The sequence below is a fragment of the Schistocerca piceifrons genome, chromosome 3 (assembly GCF_021461385.2).
Source record: "Schistocerca piceifrons isolate TAMUIC-IGC-003096 chromosome 3, iqSchPice1.1, whole genome shotgun sequence".
In the NCBI taxonomy this organism is placed as follows: domain Eukaryota; kingdom Metazoa; phylum Arthropoda; class Insecta; order Orthoptera; family Acrididae; genus Schistocerca; species Schistocerca piceifrons.
Window position 1 is genome coordinate 593,140,343 of NC_060140.1, and position 20,713 is coordinate 593,161,055.

A 20,713-nucleotide genomic window follows, 5' to 3' on the forward strand; every position below is an offset into this window, starting at 1 on the left:
TTGTCTTCACCATGGGGCCAAACTACAAAGGTGCCGTCAACATACCTCCAGAATACCGTGGATTTCAAGTCAGCAGATTCAAGCGCCTTCTCCTCGAAGTCCTCCATAAATAAATTGGCTATCAGAGGGGATAAGGGACTACCCATGGCGACTCCGTCCGTCTGTTCAAAAAATTCGTTGTTAAATAAGAAATATGTGGAGGTCAGAACATGTTTAAATAAAGCTGAAATCTCTTTGTCAAAACTTCTTTCAATAAGTTGTAGAGATTCTGGAAGGGGAACCTTTGTAAATAAAGCCACCACATCAAAACTAACTAATATATCAGACGGGTTCATTTTCAATGATTTCAGTTTACTGATGACGTCAGCCGAGTTTCTTATGTGGTGAGTACATTTTCCCACAAGAGGCCTCAACAATGATGCCAGATGTTTGGCAACGTCATAGGTCGGAGAGCCTATGTTACTCACTATGGGGCGTAGAGGAACGTCTTTCTTGTGGACCTTTGGTAGTCCATAAAGTCTAGGAGGCACCGGACCACTTGGTTTAAATCTCTGCTGGAAAGTGAGAATCATTCAGAAGCGAAACAGTTTTCTTCGCCACTCGATTAGTGGGATCCCTGCTGATCTTCCGGTACATGCTATCACTTAATAAATTGTACATTTTGTCATGGTATTCGTCCCGAGACAATAAAACAGTAGCATTACGTTTATCTGCTGGGAGTACCACTGTCTGAGTATCCAGGCGCAGCTTGCGTAGAGCAGTCCTCTCTGCCACAGATATATTGCTCCTTTGTGGGCGAGCCTTCATAATTGCACGGCATGTTTCAAGTCTTATTTCCTCTGCTGAATCAGAGGGAAGTGGTCGAACAGCTTCTTCAATGGTGCTGATAAACGAAGGCAATGGCAGAACCTGTGGCGTGGGTGCAAAATTAAGTCCCTTACTCAAAACCATCACCGTAGCATCGTCCAAATCTCTACCTGTCATATTAATAACAGGGCGTTGAATAACAGTTTCTCGCTGCGATGTCGTCTTCAGTCGACTAAATTTTGCAGTCTGTCGGGATGTGGCCACCTCACGAATCCAGTCTGATTTGGCCCAAGTTGTACCATCAATCCAATTCCAAGAGTCATAGGGTATCTCCACAGACATCTTCAGGTGCAGGCGATAAAGTTCTTCAGAAACCAGGTCCAATTTTCGGCGGGTGAAGTGGATCCTCTCCTTAACAATAGCAGAGCCAGCTTTTGTTAAAATCTTATTCATAGACGTCATTTTTATAAAATGTACTAATCTGGCAAACTTCGGAATTATGCCCTGGTCACGGTACCTTACTAAAAACTTAAAGAGCTCAGTAACCTCGTTCTCAAGTGTCGAAGCTTATCTAATCGTCGAACACATAAAACCATCTCCTCCCCGCAGAGGTACTTGATGTGAATCTTCAGGTTTTGGCGGCGCAAAGACTGTTCCATTAAGTTTCGGGTGTGCAGCCGCAAGAAATCTCCTTCTTCTTCTAATATTTCGGCTGTATAACGTTCAGCCATCTTCAGAGTGAGCCGCAAGACTGCCGCTCCACTGCTCGATTCGTCCCTTTATACTCGTGTACCGCGCGACTGCGCATGCGGCCACAGATGCAAATGCGCCAGAGACGTTGGTCGGCGGCAGAGACGTGCATAATCATGGAGGTAAGAATAAGGGGAGATGGCGCTACGTATCCCAGCCGTACTACGTTTTGAAGCCACGGGGGCGTGGCTCGCTGCCATGACACTCTGACCAAAACATTGCCAGTGTGCTATAGCGCTGCGTGTATTACAGTCGCTAATTGCACCATATACGCATGTAACGTCATCAGATTGGTTGTTTCAAACTTTTTGTTTAAAATAAAATCTCGTAAAGGCGAAATTCCGCGTTTCTTCTGATTAAAAATAGTTTTTAATGTAATATTACGAATAGCTAGCCTTCAATGTAAACGATACAATTTTTTTAATTCAATAATAAACGTGTATCACAAATTAAATAATAGAGACTGAAAACTAATTTAGCTATACCCTCCCTCCAAAGCCCCATAAATACATCTTGTGTGTAATACGTACTGGGACATTTTAGTTACGTTACACTACTGGGAAACACTGTTCCTTATCATCGCCGGCCGCGGTGGCCGTGCGGTTCTAGGCGCTCCAGTCCGGAGCCGCGCTGCTGCTACGGTCGCAGGTTCGAATCCTGCCTCGGGCGCCGGCCGAAGTGGCCGCGCGGTTCTGGCGCTGCAGTCTGGAGCCGCGAGACCGCTACGTTCGCAGGTTCGAATCCTGCCTCGGGCATGGATGTGTGTAATGTCCTTAGGTTAGTTGGGTTTAACTAGTTCTATGTTCTAGGGGACTAATGACCTCAGCAGTTGAGTCCCATAGTGCTCAGAGCCATTTGAACCATTTGAACCTGCCTCGGGCATGGGTGTGTGTGATGTCCTTAGGTTAGTTCGGTTTAAGTAGTTCTAAGTTCTAGGGGACTGATGACCACAGCAGTTGAGTCCCATAGTGCTCAGAGCCATTGGAACCATTATCACCAATATTTACTGAAATACGGTACATAGAATGGCAAATCTACACAGTGTCCTGTTTAGGCCTATACTTTACGCCAGTTAATGTAGTGTTAGCTTTTAATTTGGTACATGATGAAGACAAAGTGAGTTACTCAACACTTCGATTATCGACGATACGTACGTATTATACTGAAACGTGAACTTGAAAACTAAGAATTTAATTCTTTGAATTAACATACGTTTTGCAAATGTTTTGGGTGTGTAGGGAAAACTGATGGTACAGCATTTTCTCGGAGCCTTACTGTTGAAAGGGAAGTTCGGTCTATGTCCTCTTCTCGGAAATGCTGAGAACATATAGTGCTCCATTTAGACGCACGCCAATTCTTCCTCCTCACGGCATTCTCCCACACAGCTTTCCGACTTTCATTTTTAGGAAATCTAAAATCGTACACGAGAAAAACACGCTATAGTACAAGTACCGATGTAGCACACGTTCATTCACAATGAAGTTGTGAAATCACACTTAACGAGACAACTTACACATGAAATGTTATTCCCTTCGATTTCGCATCACAATCAGAACGATTCTTACATCCGAACATCACACAAGTCACCATAATAGCGCAAAATCCTTCCAAAAGCGAGCGACAAGCCTATGCACACAAGCTTACAGCAGCAATGCTTTGGTCGGATTGAGATGGCTACCCTCGGCTTCACATAGCTTCACAACTGTGACGTCACGGCGTCTCCCTCTATTCTTACCTCCATGTGCATAATGCGCGAGTTGTATCTATAACTCCGCAGCTGATCTGTGTTGGCATATCGATATATCATTGTGAGCTGCACTGTGTTACTTGTTGGATACATTCCACGTAGAATCGCTGCTGCATTGCTTTCCAACGGTTGACCAACACACCATGAAGTCGGTGGTCACAATATTTTCTCTCATCAGTGTATCGGAGCTGTTACTTGAAGAGCCAGACTTCAAGCAATACGTGTTACCTCACAAGCAACTAGTTACTCCTGGCCTGCTGTTCAGCTTTTCCTTTGCTTATGTTCTAACATACGCATTGGCCTCTACGAGAAAGTGCGATTTGGTTTTCCTGAATAGCTCAAGGATAAACTGGGATCATTCATCCGAAATATCTCTGCCGATCTCCTTTTTATCCTCTACCAATCCTCCCCCAACCTACAGGGTTCGACAAAAAGAGGGACAAAGTCGAGAACACATTACCATGCCTAATAAGTCTTAGGAAACCTGTTGGCACTAAAACCTGTTTCCAGCCGCTTCGGAATGTGTAAATACAGGCCCTGTAAATTTTTCAAGGGCATGTTTTACCATTCGTCCTGCAAAAGAGTGGCAAGTTCAGGTAACGATTATGGAGCTGGGTAAGGATGACTAATCCTTCTCTTGAAAACAGACCACAAATGCTCAATAATGTTGAGGTTAGTGTTGACCAGGAGAGATGCTCACAAAACCAGACCTCGGCGACGTTATCTGTGTGAACAGGGAACCTGCCGTTTAGGAAGGCGCATCACAATTGAAGAACAAATATTATACCATGGGATAGACCTCATCATTCACCCATAGAACCGTTGGTTGTAACGCGATCTTGCACAGGAGCCCTGGGGCACATTAATATCGCAATGTGGTTGGCCAAATCATAAGCGAGTCTTTGGTCGTAACCTTGCCAGAAGCTGTAAACAATGAAAAACCAGACGCATAGGACCAAATGACTTTTTCCAATGTTCCGTGTGACTTCGGCATGACGTTTTCTTGTTGAGGGCTTTCTCAGCCTTGGTGAGCTGTTTTGAAGCTCCAGCTCACCCCGGAGTCCCCTTCTCATGGAGTTCCCTTCATGTTGCTTTTGTCCTGGCGAGGTTCGTGAGAGTGATATTCTGTTCTGCTGTGGTTTTTGCAGCTTCGTCTTCTTCGTTTTTCGTCGCATGCCTCTTAATGGTCGTCTTTCACGATAACACCCACACGTTGTTACTTGGAGGATGATGTTTTTCCGCTGTCCTGTTTATGGTATAAATCTTGCACACGGTGAGTCTCGAAGCAACAGGAAATTCATTCACCTTGATTACGGTAGTACACATCGTTCGAACACCTACAATTTGCCCACGCTCGAATTCACTTCGCTCCGACATAATGCACTCACAAATACATACACTACTGGAAATTGAAATAAGAACACCGTGAATTCATTGTCCCAGGAAGGGGAAACTTTATTGACACATTCCTGGGGTCAGATACATCACATGATCACACTGACAGAACCACAGGCACATAGACACAGGCAACAGAACATGCACAATGTCGGCACTAGTACAGTGTATATCCACCTTTCGCAGCAATGCAGGCTGCTATTCTCCCATGGAGACGATCGTAGAGATGCTGGATGTAGTCCTGTGGAACGGCTTGCCATGCCATTTCCACCTGGCGCCTCAGTTGGACCAGCGTTCGTGCTGGACGTGCAGACCGCGTGAGACGACGCTTCATCCAGTCCCAAACATGCTCAATAGGGGACAGATCCGGAGATCTTGCTGGCCAGGGTAGTTGACTTACACCTTCTAGAGCACGTTGGGTGGCACGGGATACATGCGGACGTGCATTGTCCTGTTGGAACAGCAAGTACCCTTGCCGATCAAGGAATGGTAGAACGATGGGTTCGATGACGGTTTGGATGTACCGTGCACTATTCAGTGTCCCCTCGACGATCACCAGTGGTGTACGGCCAGTGTAGGAGATCGCTCCCCACACCATGATGCCGGGTGTTGGCCCTGTGTACCTCGGTCGTATGCAGTCCTGATTGTGGCGCTCACCTGCACGGCGCCAAACACGCATACGACCATCATTGGCACAAAGGCAGAAGCGACTCTCATCGCTGAAGACGACACGTCTCCATTCGTCCCTCCATTCACGCCTGTCGCGACACCACTGGAGGCGGGCTGCACGATGTTGGGGCGTGAGCGGAAGACGGCCTAACGGTGTGCGGGACCGTAGCCCAGCTTCATGGAGACGGTTGCGAATGGTCCTCGCCGATACCCCAGGAGCAACAGTGTCCCTAATTTGCTGGGAAGTGGCGGTGCGGTCCCCTACGGCACTGCGTAGGATCCTACGGTCTTGGCGTGCATCCGTGCGTCGCTGTGGTCCGGTCCCAGGTCGACGAGCACGTGCACCATCCGCCGACCACTGGCGACAACATCGATGTACTGTGGAGACCTCACGCCCCACGTGTTGAGCAATTCGGCGGTACGTCCACCCGGCCTCCCGCATGCCCACTATACGCCCTCGCTCAAAGTCCGTCAACTGCACATACGGTTCACGTCCACGCTGTCGCGGCATGCTACCAGTGTTAAAGACTGCGATGGAGCTCCGTATGCCACGGCAAACTGGCTGACACTGACGGCGGCGGTGCACAAATGCTGCGCAGCTAGCGCCATTCGACGGCCAACACCGCGGTTCCTGGTGTGTCCGCTGTGCCGTGCGTGTGATCATTGCTTGTACAGCCCTCTCGCAGTGTCCGGAGCAAGTATGGTGGGTCTGACACACCGGTGTCAATGTGTACTTTTTTTCCATTTCCTGGAGTGTAGAATCATAGAATACTGTTCTGATCACGATCGACACTTGCAGTGTCTTGAGGACATTCTACAGAAGCCGTTCGTTATAAAATACATCAGTGCAAACTGCAGACTTGGCTAGCATTTGCATTTACACTCAAGCATGCGTTTCTCACGGACTTCCCGTATTTTTGTCCAACTCCTGTACTTCCCTTTTGTTAAGCGCTTATCTACTACGGTGGTCGCTATCTACTTTAGGTACTGTTATTACCTCCTCACCATAATGTGTCTAAGACTTATCATACACCAGTGACTGTCACCTTACCTGCAAAACGCGCAGTCTGAGTACGAGGGCGAACGGATAGCTGGCCTCCTGGAGTCCCGGTTCGTCAGGCGTGGTGCACCCGCTGCTCGCCAGGGGCACAGCGCTCGATTCCTTGCGCCGGTCCAGCACCGCCTGCACATATGAACGAACCAACATTACATCCCGGTCTTATGTGCCTTTGAGAAGAAACGTTCCTTTATACGTAGAATCTTCATCACCAGATTTGTAACATTATCTTCTCCTCCCTTCACTGTGATGGTAAATTTTATCCTTTCACTTCCTGCTGTCCCCCCCCCCCCCCCCCCCAACCTTTATGAACGGGCTCCAGGCACATCCTGAATAATAAATAATTTACTGACTTTTGGTGACAAGTAAAATATCTCAGACAATTACTTTGTGCATTAATAAATACATCATAAAAATAGGGTGAACCTTTGGAACTGACAGATGACACTAGAAGATGGTTAAAAATTCATGCAGATAATTTTTTAATAGATTTTATTACTGTGTAAACATTATAGAGTGTTAATGTGACCGACTAGTATTGAAATTCTAAGTCTACTTTTTTGCTCCCTACCGAGGATGAGCTACTCTGATTTGTTATTTCTTAAAAGTCACGGCAGGAACAGGGCAGACAGGAACAGTATTTGGGAAATCCCTCAGTTCATGAATGAACGATAAGGCCATCCATGAAGTGACGTAGTAAAATACTTGTACAAAAAGCGCTTTAATCTACCTACATTTTCAATGCCACTATTCCCAACCTGTTACAAAGTACTCTGAGAGCAAGACATGGCGATGACGTCTATGAAGATCCGCTTGACGTGTACAGTAGAGGAGTGTATACTGACACAATTTACCGGGAGTAACTGTACTCGATGTCAGGGGAAGAACGGTTTTAATGCATTAGTTTCCGTCCTGTGGCAGGATTTATGGAGAGTTCAGTACGACGACAAATAACAATGACAAAAGTGTTTTTGACGTGTGAAATGCACTTATCATTTACAGTGCACGTTACTTCTCTTTAGATCTGAATGAAATTATATTAGTCGCTTTGCGCATGTATAGACCTAGAACTACTTGAACATTTACTTGACTGTCTGACGAAATTATACAGTTTTTATCTCTTATTCGTTATGACTAGGAAAGAAAGAAATTAAGGAAAAATAAGTGTATTGTTTCGCCGTTACCGGTGTTGTAGGGGGGTAGTAGTGCAGACACATCTGGGTATGAAATTGGGCGTAGCCTATTCGAGCGGAATAATTGTGAACACCATTGCAAAGATTTTGGGAAACCACGGGACATGCAATTCAGGAAGTTATGGAGTGAAATGATTAGTAAGGCTCGATCGAATACCTTTCTCGTTTCATCATCGCGATTATTACTAACCTAGAAACCGACTTGCTTATGGGAATGAACACCATTCAATGGTTATTCCACAATGTAAAAATTAAGACATTGTAAACAGAGTGACATTTTTTCTGCATAATAGACAAAAAATTGCACTAGTGCTATTTGCTCTCCTGACAGGTACCTTGAAATGAGAAAGCCTTAGGAGTTAGGCCTTAGGAGTCCACTGGATAAATACGAAGACTAAGTGTTTTACAGTCATTTAAAAATGCTGGAAGCTGTTGCAAATGGAATGCGTGAGGTTGCAAATTACAGAAACTGACCGTTAGTAGCAATGAAATGTTTAGTTAATATTAACAGAAAAATTCTAATTCCCATTAAAGTGGTGGTGTGTTACACCACGACATAGCGTTCAGATATTAATTTCGAAGAATCGGTTCGTCGACCTGCTGTGATCCTCTTGTGCCATTCTTTTCATTTCAACGTAGCACCTACAACTGACGTCAGTAATTGTTTGTTCTGCATACCACAATTCCTGCTTTCCCCAACACCCCCCCCCCCCTAACCCTCCACAGTTTCCTCAAGTACCTTGGAGTTTATTCCCAGCCGGCTGATGTGGCCGAGCGGTTCTAGGCGCTTCAGTCTGGAACCGCTCGAACGCTGCGGTCGCAGGTTCGAATCCTGCCTCGGGCATGGATGTGTGTGATGTCCCTAGGTTCGTTAGGTTTAAGTAGTTCTAAGTTTTATGGGACTGATGATCTCAGATGTTAAGTCCCATAGTGCTCAGAGCCATTTGAACCGTTTGAGATTATTGCCTAATGTGAAAACAAATGTCCTGTCCTGACACTCCTTGTTCTACTTTGTATTTTTGACACACTGTTCTCCAGAATTCGAGAGCGCTCTGGATAAAGTAATTAGCATATTAACAACTGTCTCGAATTGGACAGAAAGCTTGAAGTCATAGGACGGATGGTCAGCGTGAGTATAGCGACAAACGGGGTTGGAAATTGGATATTTGTGGTAAGGTCTTATGCGACCAAACATAACTTGCGCTAAGGACAACACACACACGCATGCCCGAGGGAGGACTCGAACCTCCGACGGAGTGAGCCGCCCGGACCGTGACAAGACCCCTCTGACCGCCCGGCTAAACGGGGTTGGAACAACATTTAGCAGCTAAAGGAACGGGAAAAAACCAGTTACCGTGCGCTATATGGTGATGAAGACAGCATTTGGATGGCTTCACAAGGGGAAGAATCATCGGGAAAATGGAAGAAGGAAGAAGCGTGACGAGTGTAGCTCAGGAGTTTGGTATTGTTCACAGCACTGTTTCAGGCGTAGGGGAATGTTTCGAACTACAGGCGTTGTTGCCTGAATGAGTGGATGTTGTCGACCACAATCGCTACACTGCACAACAAGCGCTCGCAATCACATTAAACGAGAGTGGAAGGCACTCTCCACTGCGGCACGACAACTACATTATAGTGATATCTTTGCCCACAGTACATTGTGTTACGCTGATAAATCGACGGCACCGTTTGTGATGGTAGCAAGAGTATAGGAACTGGACCACCGAGGAGTGGGCTCGAGTGCTCTACTCTGAAGAGACCATGTTCAGTCTGAGTAATGGTTCTGGACGTACCGTCATATGGCGAGAAGTGGAAATACGTGATGGCTCCACGAACATGATCGTTCTGAGGTTCTGTGTCATCGTGTGGGGAGGCAAAATGTGGCATGGACATAATGACCTCCAGATGTCTGAATACGGTACTGTCACCAGCCAATGTTAATTTGTCTCTGTCCTCCTTCCCCATGGTTTCTTTTCAGTGATAAATTTGGCTCTGACTTCATTTTTATGGCTGACAATGGCCGCTCAAGCAGGTGGTGTGGCTCTGGAAACGAAAGGACATTTAGGGAATGGCCTGATCTGCCTATTCGTCCGACATAAATTCCATCGAGCAACTGTGGGATGTGTTGTACTACGACGACCATCCAATTGCTGTCAACCGTGCTCGTGGAAGAATGAACCGCTCAACCGCAAGAAATCCTTACCAACGTTGTGGTCATCGTGGGAGAACGTTGCAGAGCATGCATTGTCGTCTGTGGTGATCCCATGCCCTATTAACAATCTTGTCTAGGCCACTGTAATGTCCCGGAAACTGTTATGAATCAGAGTGTCTTCTGTGTAATTATTTGGATTTTCTCATGTTGAAAAATTAGAAGGAATGATCTGTTTTTTTTTTTTTTGGTAAAAGCTTTCAGTAGCCAAGATCGCATCAGTTCGTCTCTATTTTTCACAACCGGTTTCGACGGATATCACTATTATTACTCGGATTAATCGCGCTGGCTACAAGTGGAATCGAGTCCTCATCCACCACGTATCAGTCTAATTTCTTAACATCGACACCATACAAATTCATGGCAAAGGAACGAGACCTTGATTTTGTAATTAAATAGCTGCGTTGACGTATTGGCACACCATTTGTATGGGAGCTTTGAATTTGTCTTTCTGCAGGTTTCATAAAACTCGGTGGCAGTGGCCATCAAACGTTTCTCCTTAGTGTTATTATCTCGAATTGGCAAATTAATTTCTATGTACTTACACATGAGACTCGCTAGCGACACTTCCTCATGGAAACTGCTGTCTTCGCCTTGGAAGAAAAGGTGACGGTGATAATGGTATGAGCACCACCCAATATTTAAAACTGGTGTCGTATCTGTCGCACTACTAAGGCTAAATGGGACTGTTCTCAGAGATTTTGTGGAGATTACTAAATTCTTAGTTGCAGCTTAAAACAGGATTTTAGTATTTTGAGCAACAATTTATGTATAATAAACGAATTAGTTGTACACCGTTGATCGAAAACATTATGAGCACTCCTCGAAGCGAGACAGAATGCTTCCCGGTGATATTACGGGCACGTGACGCGGCAAGGAACATGTGAGCGTTAATTTAGAATATGTCTACCCTGTGCCTTTATGTCGGCTTGAAGTCTTTAGAGGAATGAGGTGCCTGAAATTTTGTGGATGACTGGGAACCCATTCTTCCTCATTAGCCGCAAAGCAGAGAAGTTTATTGGTGCTGGACGCTGGGGTCTGTAGCGAAGTCGAAATTCCATCTCACCACGAAGGTGTTGCACTGGGTTCAGCTCGGGACTCTGGAGAAGCCAGGACACTTCAGGTATTTTACTGTTCTCAAAACCGTTTCCTCACATGTGCTTCCTGGCAATGTGTATTATCATGCTGACTTAGTCATCGTCTGCGAACTGTTTCTCTACTGTAAGCAGTACACAATGCAGCAAATTATGTTCACATCCTTCCGCAGTTGTTTTCTTAAACACAATAATGGGACACGAAAAGAAAGAAAAACGATTCCGTAACACCACCTCCTCTGGACTTCACTGTAGCCACTGCACAAGACGAGAGGTTACGATTTGCTGGCATTCTTCACACCCAAACCCTTTAGTCGAATTGTTGCAATATACAGCGTGATTCATCATTGCAGATCATTTGTTTCTAGTAATCCAGTGTTCAATAACGTCCCTATTTATACCACCTCAAGCGTCGCTTAGCATTCACGACGGAAATGTGTACCTTTATAAGGAACTGCACGACCATTACACCAACTCTTTTTTAACTCTCTAAGCAGTCACTGAGCTACTTAGACTGCTGGTGGTTCCTTCGAGTTTACTCTTCACAATCACAACACCAACTGTCGAGCGTTGAACTGTTCCTGACAATTTTGTTACTCGGGTGACATCCAATGATTAGTCCACGTTCGAAGTCATTGAGCGCTTCTGATCGACAACTTCTTCCTGTAACCCAAACTCCTTTTCTAGTGACAATACAGCACAGGTCGCCTCCTTTTCAATTAACAGATCTAGCTCACATGACATTTGGTGGTCAGTTCCGCATTACGTATAATTTTTATCAGATGGTGTATAAACGAAACACAGACGAAAGCGAGAAGCCACCGCGATTCTTGATACCATCAGAAGTGGGACATTGTTCTTCGTACATTGTGTTATCACCATGAATGTCATGCAGTGCAGTGTGCTCCCCTGCTGGCTACAAGGTTCGTAAGGAGCGTTCCATTCTCCCTCCAGTACGGCTGACGACAGCTGGATAGTCGCTGGAGCATGTGGACGATCTACAATACGCTTCCCAAACGCATCCTAAACGTTATTGATGGGGTTTAAGTCCGGGAAACGGACAGGCCGTACATTCACCGAATGCCCTCTCGTCCCAAGAGCCCCTGCACCTCCTCGGTTTGATGCAGTCGTGCGTCGCCTTCCATAAAAACGAAGTTAGTACTACTAAAAAGACGCATTACGTAGCCTCATAGGGCGAGAGGTGGTAACACGTAATGCACTCAGGAACATTGTCACATGTGATTGTCTTGGTGATTAAAGTGTTATGCTGTCGGAATGGATAATGTTGCATGGGTGTACCGATCTCCAAACACCTTTTCAAGAGAAACCCACCGGTCAGTGTTATTGCGACACGATTTGTTCCCCATGTGTATCTTCTTCACTGGTGCATTCGGCTCAGAGTTCATTTTTATGGATGACAATGCACGACCACAGCGAACTGCGCAGGCGGAGGGGCTCTTGGAACGAGAATACACTAGGCGAATGGACTATAGCAACCTTTCCCCCGACTTATATCACAAACAGCACGTGTGGTATGCATTAGGGAGACGTATTGGAGCACGTCCGCATGCATCATCGACCGTCCGTCAGTCGTCAACCGCGTTCGTGGAGGAATGGATTCGATCATCGTCACTGGACTGTGGATCAATGGGAACATGTCACCTGGTGGGATGAACCACGGCTGTTGATACGCCAGCTCGATGGCCGTGTGTAGATTGACCATCATCCAGGCTAATGACTGGACGAAACGTATACCACGCCGCGAACATATTTCGTGGTGGCTGTTTTACGCTGCGGGATACATTCGCGTGGTTTCCATAACGACTGTGGTCGGAATCAAAGGAACCGTTGCGGCCGTGGGCTATGAAACTTTATTCGTTGTTGTCGACGGAGATAGACTCTTCCAGTAGGATAACTGACCATCTCAGATAGAAAGAATCGTGCAGCAGTGGTTTAACGTAGTGGTAGGAACAATGAGAAGTAGCAGATGAAAACAGTCGATACAGGTAGCAGTTGGAAACTAATCGACTAAGACGAATTTTACTTCCATGCAACGGTTTATTTATTCATTCACTCATTTTAGTGGAGCGAGACTCTAGGAACAACCGAATGAAACGAACCGATTTGGTGTGTTGTAGGTTTGTGTATGGTTTACATTATTTCTCATTCATTTCTTTCGAGTGAAACCAGTCTTTAGCAGCAACAGAAAGAAAATAAACGATGCAGTCCGTTGTAGTTTTGCATTTTGACGAAATTAATGATTTGTCTTGGAACTGAAAACAGTTTGTGGCCGGCCGGAGTGGCCGAACGGTTCTAGGCGCTTCAGTCTGGATCCGCGCGACCGCTTCGTTCGCAGGTTCGAATCCTGCCTCGGGCATGGATGTGTGTGATGTCCTTAGGTTAGTTAGGTTTAGGTAGTTCTAAGTTCTAGGGGACTGATGACCTCAGCTGTTAAGTCTCATAGTGCTCAGAGCCATTTGAACCATTTTTGACCCAGTTTGTGGCGTTTCGGTCGGTAGAACCATGCACTCGTTCTGTCAACTCAAACCATTCTGTAGTGTTTATTTGACTGAATCTTCTGAGCGAAACCAGTTTTATGAATTTTCGCTGGGTGAACTAAAGCAATGGTATCTAACTGATGTGTGTAAAACTCCTGAGAGTAGTCCTACCTCCGAGACTACATGAAGATAGGTGACGGACATTATAAATGTTTGGTTAGTGATCTACCGAAAAGACTAATTGTACATTTCATCGTTTATAACTGATTAAGACATTTCCGTGTATTAAGTTGTATCTAACTAATCTGAAGTGTTTTTGGGGGTACAGTGTTGATTATTAAAATTATCAAAGGGATACGTGAAGAAAGGAGAAACATCACTAAAATTTAGTGACAGCTACAGTTCTGTTTTACCGAAACGTGTGAAGATGTCCAAAATTGAAAGTCGCCTGAATGTATCCATTAATCACTTTTACTTGTGTCGGAGGTTAATATTTTGTACGGGGAAATACGTCTCCAGCCACATGCGTACATATCACACCCATGTACGTAAAAATGTTTACATACCACAGCCTGCGAGAACTAGCAGGCACAGTATTTCACGAGGATGAAGGAATGAACCACTGTCGCAAGCCGTCTGGAGAACCAGAAGCTGCAATTTTAGTCTCCTGACTTCCAGCGCACTGAGTTCTGAGCGGAAACTATTGATCGTTTAGGCAGTGTTAAATTATTATTGACGATTGCACTTCGTTATATCGCTTTTTGTCACTATTGTTGTCGTTCTGATATTTGATTTTTATTTGGTGCCAGTAAGTAGCAGGTTGTTCAGTTTTTTATCCATGTGCATAAAAGTGCGTTTATTTAACAGTGAACTCGATATGGAAAATATTGCCTCAACATTTATCTGCATGGGAATTGTAGACAAAACCAGTCAAAGATGTTTCAGTCAGCATGAGCTTTATAAAGATAAGATATTTCCTTGATTCTTCCAGTAAAGTTATGGAACACGTTCAAAGGAAATGCCACCAGTTCTTAAACATTGCGTCAGTGGCTAATTCGTCAGAACGAACAATTGCGTCAGCGGCTAATTCTTCAGAACGAACAATAGGGAATCATACCGCTACATCCGCTGCTGGTAAAATGTCTGCCTCTTCAGCCTCTGGACCCATGCTGTGTACCTGTTTTTCTACTAGTACTGTCACTTCATGGCTGTAGCACGTGCATCAAGTATTCAGCTTCATTTCGCACGAAGCTTTGCAATAATCAGTGGTAAACGAACCGTTTGGTCGTTCAAGTACTGCAGCCCCGCAAGCGCCAGGAAAAATTCCACTATAGGCGACCATCTTTGATATTATGAAGGTAACAGAACAATCTAGTGGTGAAAGAATTTCCACCTTCTTGGGGCATTACTGTAATGCAAGCTCTGACGTTAAGATACTACCTCCGCGGTATTCTTATCATAGTTGCCCTCAAATGAGGGTAGTTACGGGCAATAAACTGATTCAAATCAGATATGTTTCAATGACTGCGGACAGGAGGACGAACATAACAACACAATGGTTTTTAACACTAGCAGCGCTCTCTATTGAACAGTACCAAATTCATTCTGCTGAACTGGCCATTGTACAGTACCGCAGTTCCGCAGACACTGAAAGAACATTTTTTGTTCCTGAATGAGGTACAAGTGACAGTGTTTTCTCTTGTCACTTACAGTGCAAGTGTTGCGGTAGATGCAGCAAACAAACTGGCATCTACACTTACATCATAGTCTGCAAGCCATTACTGACTAAGTCACCCTCCCCTGTTCCGGTCTCAAAAGGTGCGTCTGCAGAATGATTGTTGGTAAGTCATTGTACTAACTCTAATTCCTTGAATTCTCTAGTCGTGGACATTTCATGAGATGTCTGGGGGAGGAAGTAACATGTTCCAAGAAAGTACTCTCTCGAAATTTCCATAGTAAAACTTTCCTTGATACACAAGGCCTGTCTGGAGTTTGTTGAACATCTCTGTAATGTCAGATATCTTCTCGCACTGACTAAACGATCCCATGACGAAACGTGCCGCTCTTCATTGGACCCTCTGTATCTCTTCTATCATGCCGATGTGGAAAAATTCCATATCGATGAACAATATTCAATAATCGGTAGACCAGTCCCTCATAAGCCACTTCCTTCGTGGATGTGTTACATTTCCATAAGATCCCTCTTACTACTCTTAGTCTAACAACTGCTTTTCCTACTTTTTGATTAATGTGATCATTCCACTTAATGTTTCTGTGGATAGTTACTTCTAGAGGTTTTTCGGTAGGTACTGCTTCCAGAAATGTTTCATCATTGGTGTAATTGTAAAGAACATCCTGTGTATTTAGCAGTATTTTATGTTTATTTACATTCACAGTCAACTGCCATAGCTTGCGACATTCACAATCCGCTTCACGTCATTCGGCAAATCGATATTGTCTTCTGGTTTTTTACTTTCTTATAGACAACCACATCATCTGCGAACAATCTTAAAGAGCTTCTGAGGATTTTTACTAGATAATTTATATACGTTGTAAACAGCGACTGTCCTATCATATTTCCTTGGGATAGTCCGGAAATTACATTGATGTGTGATTTTGATCAAGGAAGCGACTTCTTGGGTTCCATCTGCAAGGAATTCTGGAATGCATTCGCACATCTGGTACGATACTCTATAAGTTCGTACTTTTTTCGCTTAATGGTAGTGTAGGGCGGTGCCAAATACCTTCCTGAAGTCAAGCAACACGGGATAAATCTGAGCGCCGTTATCTACCATATCATGGATTAAATGTTGTTCATTACGGTTGCGCTATTTATATACGTAATTTAGTAGTGTTTGATGTGTTCGACAGCCCTGAATCAGCAACAACAAACTCCATTAGTGCCGCAAAACCGTTGGTCATTCCTTTTTTTTTTTTTTTTTTTTTAAAAAAAAGTACAGCAGCTGCTATGGGAAATCGGTTCACAACATCCTCCAAGGTCCAACGATGTCAAAGATTATTGACTATGAAGGCAGGCATAAATATAGGAAAACATCTAGTGCAGTACCTGTTAAAAAGGATTAGCGCCTTATGAAATGAGACAGCATCAGTGACTGTACCAAAGCGTCACTTCGACCCCTCGCAGCTGGTTCTATCGAAGGCCGGAAAAATCTGCAGTCTGCAGAATCTCTTGAAATCGAGGAATATGGACAAAATTTTTTCACTAAAACGTTGGTCAAAAGTAGACTGTAAATTAAAAATCTACCATACCACTGAGAGCTAGGGTTCGGTTAATACTTTTAATATTTCCGTGGTAACTGATATATAAATGAAAAGTAATTTGTGGTTTGAGGAAAAATCAATACTCACTAACGCATTTATTGTGTTTTGAAATCAATCGAAACTACACGAAAACGCAGAGACGTTAATCTCTAGCTTTCCCCTAAACTAATTAACGGAAACCTACTTGTTTTCATAATAACATTGAGTACGTAAACTCACAGCTGATTAAAACAATGGTACAGGATGGTGCAATGTAATTCAACGAAATAATTTTCAGGTATTATTTTAAAAGTTTGAACGCAATGGTGTGTGGTGTGGTAAAGGTGTGCGCCAGAAACGGTAATGCGACATTGTCTCAGTTTGATTCCCCATCGATTCGAGTCGGTTGTATTCAACAGTTTTACTGTGGTTTGTAGGTGGTAACGCCCCCCCCCCCCCCCCCCCCCCCCGCCATTCCCCCGGCCAGTAAATTTCACGAAAACTGTAGTTGTCAACCATTGCCGCCTCGGTTACACAATACAAGCATGCACATCAGGAAAGAAATATCTACATAATAACACTAATGCGAAGGCGCATTTCAACACAATGAGATTACCTTTTGAGACAATCCTACGTTTCATCATGCAGATTTTTGTGTTTACATTAATTTAAAAGGTTGCAAATTCGGAATTTACAAACTTATTTCTTTGTCTGCACTGTTTAAATGTCAATATAAAATACTGAATGTCATAACGATGTACAAGAAACTCCAATTAAAGCAAAGAACCTTTAACTGTTATATAAATATAAACATGAATGGGAGAAATTTTATTTTTTAAGTAAAGTGATAAATTCCATCAGATACACAGTACCTAAAAATATTATTCATATTCTGAAGTTATAATAAATACAGAAATTTAAGGAAAATAAACAAATGATAACAAATATTTTCCACGAAATAGGCAAACACATACGCTTTAAAAGCACCTGATTAAGCAACCCAATTTTTAAAATGATTGTATGGCATTTTAAATCTGTTCCGTGCCTCAATATTTAACGATGCTGAATTATCTGTGATGAGTGTAAACCAGCAGAACACGAGACACAAAGCTTCAATAACATTCAATTAAAAAGTAATTATTCATTTAATTAAATGTAAACTTAGAGTGCACCACCAGCTATTAAAATTTTGCAAGCAACCAAGCATTGATATTAAAGTAAGAAAAATTCATATTTAAGTAAACAAATACACAGATTTTTGAAATGTCATATTTATTGAAATACACTTGTTATTTATCTCCCCATGATATGAGATAGGTTATCTGTCTCTAAAATCGTAGCAACCCAAGTTATGGCTGATGTATAGGCGGAAACGTTGAACGACTATGTAAGTGAAATCATTCCTACTCCGAGACTGAGAGAATACAGTCACAAAACTGACGTAACCATCAGAGACTTGTGCCAGTTGGCTGTTTCATATGAAGTGAAACCACTCAAACCCGAAGACTGAGTGTTACATTTTCACATAGCCGATGCGGCCGCTGACAATAGTTCCATCCATTTGCTTCATTCTTCATAAAGAAACGACTGGACGACAAAACACTCGACAGATCAACAGCTTGTTGAAACCAGTCAATTGGCCCATTATTAGTTTGAGGAAGATTGGAGTGAATTCATGTTGATGGCGTGGCCTCTAGATTTACCTGATCTGAACCTGATGGATCATACCTGGAATGCCATCGGGCACAACCTGCACATCCACTAATCACCGGTCTGTTATTCACGGTAATTCCTTGTCAGTTTGTAGACATCTGATGCCAGATATCTCAGAGTATCTTCACCGACGACTTACTAAATCCACGCCACGCAATCGGGCACAACCTGCACTTCCACTAATCACCGGTCTGTTATTCACGGTAATTCCTTGTCAGTTTGTAGACATCTGATGCCAGATATCTCAGAGTATCTTCACCGACGACTTACTAAACCCACGCCACGCAATCGCTCCTCCGTTGAGCTGCAAAGGCAGGAAAACACGCCATTGGGAAGGCGGTGATGATGTTTTCGTTCATTGTCAGACGTTCGGTTAGTAAAGAGTGGATGAATATTCTTCATTTTCATTCATAATACTAGTAGCCCTTTACAAAGAAATTTTGGTAATGCTCAATTTGCTTGTAGAGACCACATGCTTATCCTAGAGTCCTGCGGAAAAAGTCGCAGAGCCAGTGATTTTCCTTCTGTGATTCCGCTCACGTACAGAGGACGTGATCCCCACTTTTAAGGCCACCTGAAGGAGAGGAAATGACGTCCTCTGGTGCCACACGGAGATCGGAGAGCACGTAATACACACAATCTGACTTTTAATTATCTTCTGACAAACACAACCTATAACTAGGGACGGGAAAAAGTCGTTTTATTTTATTAAACAGTTTTTGATGTTGCTGAGCAACAGTCAGACAATATTTTTTAAATGAACACACCGCCATTTGACTGTATTGTTGTTATTTAATTGCAACCTAGATTTCGGCCTTTTATGCCATTTTCAAGTTCATTGATTTTATGACATAGATATATCCTGTAATATATGTTAATTACATAAACACAGTCAACTTGAAAATGGCATAAAAGGCCGAAACATAGGTCGTAATTAAATAAACTACAGTACAGTCAAATCGTGGTGTGTTCATCAACAAAACAATTAATTTTGTGCCCAAATTCGGTCGTATTTATTTTGTTCCCAAATACTCTGTTATCTTTTGCCGTGTTATTTTTGCCTCTATCGGTATCATTTTAAGCCGATTCCAGTGCTACTTTTCCCAATGTCGGTGTTACTTTCTTCTAAATTCTGTGCTATTTTTCGCCAAATACGGTGCAGTTTTTGGCCAATTTAGGTGCTATTTTTTGCCAATATCTGTGCTATTTCTTTCTAAATTCGATGTTTCTTTTTGCCGACTGCTTTGTTACTTTATGCCGGTTTTGGTGTTTTTCCCAATTTCAGAGTAACTTTTCTGGCCGTTGCGGTGTTATTGTTTGCCAGTTTGGATGTTCTTTGCCGACTTCGGTGTGATTTTTATCTAATTTCGGTACTACTCGTGAAGTTATTGCATTGCTCGTTACGATTGAAATGAACTATCATTTTAAAATTACACACCAACTTCAACCTTGTGGAAAGAAGAAGCAAAGTACAACTGCAGCATTCAGTAACAGCCATTTAGGAATATTGGTAAGCTGTAGTCCTCAGATTTATAACATTTTTACAAGGGAAAAATACAAATTTCACTATAGGTCATAAAAAGGACACATTACACGTTGTTTCCATAAAATCCCACAATGGCGCTTTGTTTTTCGCGTTATCGTTTACACAAAATTTTCCTTTCCTTACCTATAACTTACCGCGTAGATCAAGCAGTTCTCCTTAATGCCAAACATATTTCTGTAACACTGCAGTTAGACTAAAAGTTCAGGTGAGTCATATTTGCAACTACGATTTGTTTGTTTGATTTTCATCTCTGGAAACAGATGATGCCATCTTTAAGGGGAGTTAAGAACTCTTCTCACCATTTAATATTGATTTGTAAAGCTAACAATGTCAGTACAGGACGGAAAAGTTTCCTAACTCTAATTAGATGTCGAGTGTTACTGAATTTCTTTGTTCTATTAAAAAACAAAAAAAAACTCTGTTCAAACACGCCTTGAAGGTCCACCTGTACCGAACAACCTCTGCGTCTTCCTCAGCCCACAAGCGTCACTGTATGCGAATATGGAGGGGCATGTGGTCAGCACACCGCTCCTGCAGCTGTTGTCTATTTCCGTGACCGAAGGCGCTACTTCTCAGTCAAGTATTTCCTAATTTGGCATCACAAATGTTTGGTGCACTGCGCTTGCTAACAGCGCTCGGCAGTCGGGATTGTCACACATCCAAGTTCTAGCCGAACGCAATAGCGCATAACTTCGGTGATCTAACGGGAACCGGTGTTACCACTGCTCTTTCGTTCTACTATCAACCAAAAATCACAAAGGTATACAAAGAAAG

General features: G+C 43.4%; 1 protein-coding gene across 1 annotated transcript in view; it reads right to left on the bottom strand.

The window, feature by feature from the left end:
- Positions 1-20,713, bottom strand: part of LOC124788864 — a 355,716-nt gene that overhangs the window by 60,131 nt on the left and 274,872 nt on the right. Inside the window, exon 3 of the mRNA XM_047256147.1 lies at positions 6,420-6,551. Coding sequence (XP_047112103.1) covers positions 6,420-6,551 — 132 coding nt within the window. The remainder of the gene's footprint in view (positions 1-6,419; positions 6,552-20,713) is intronic.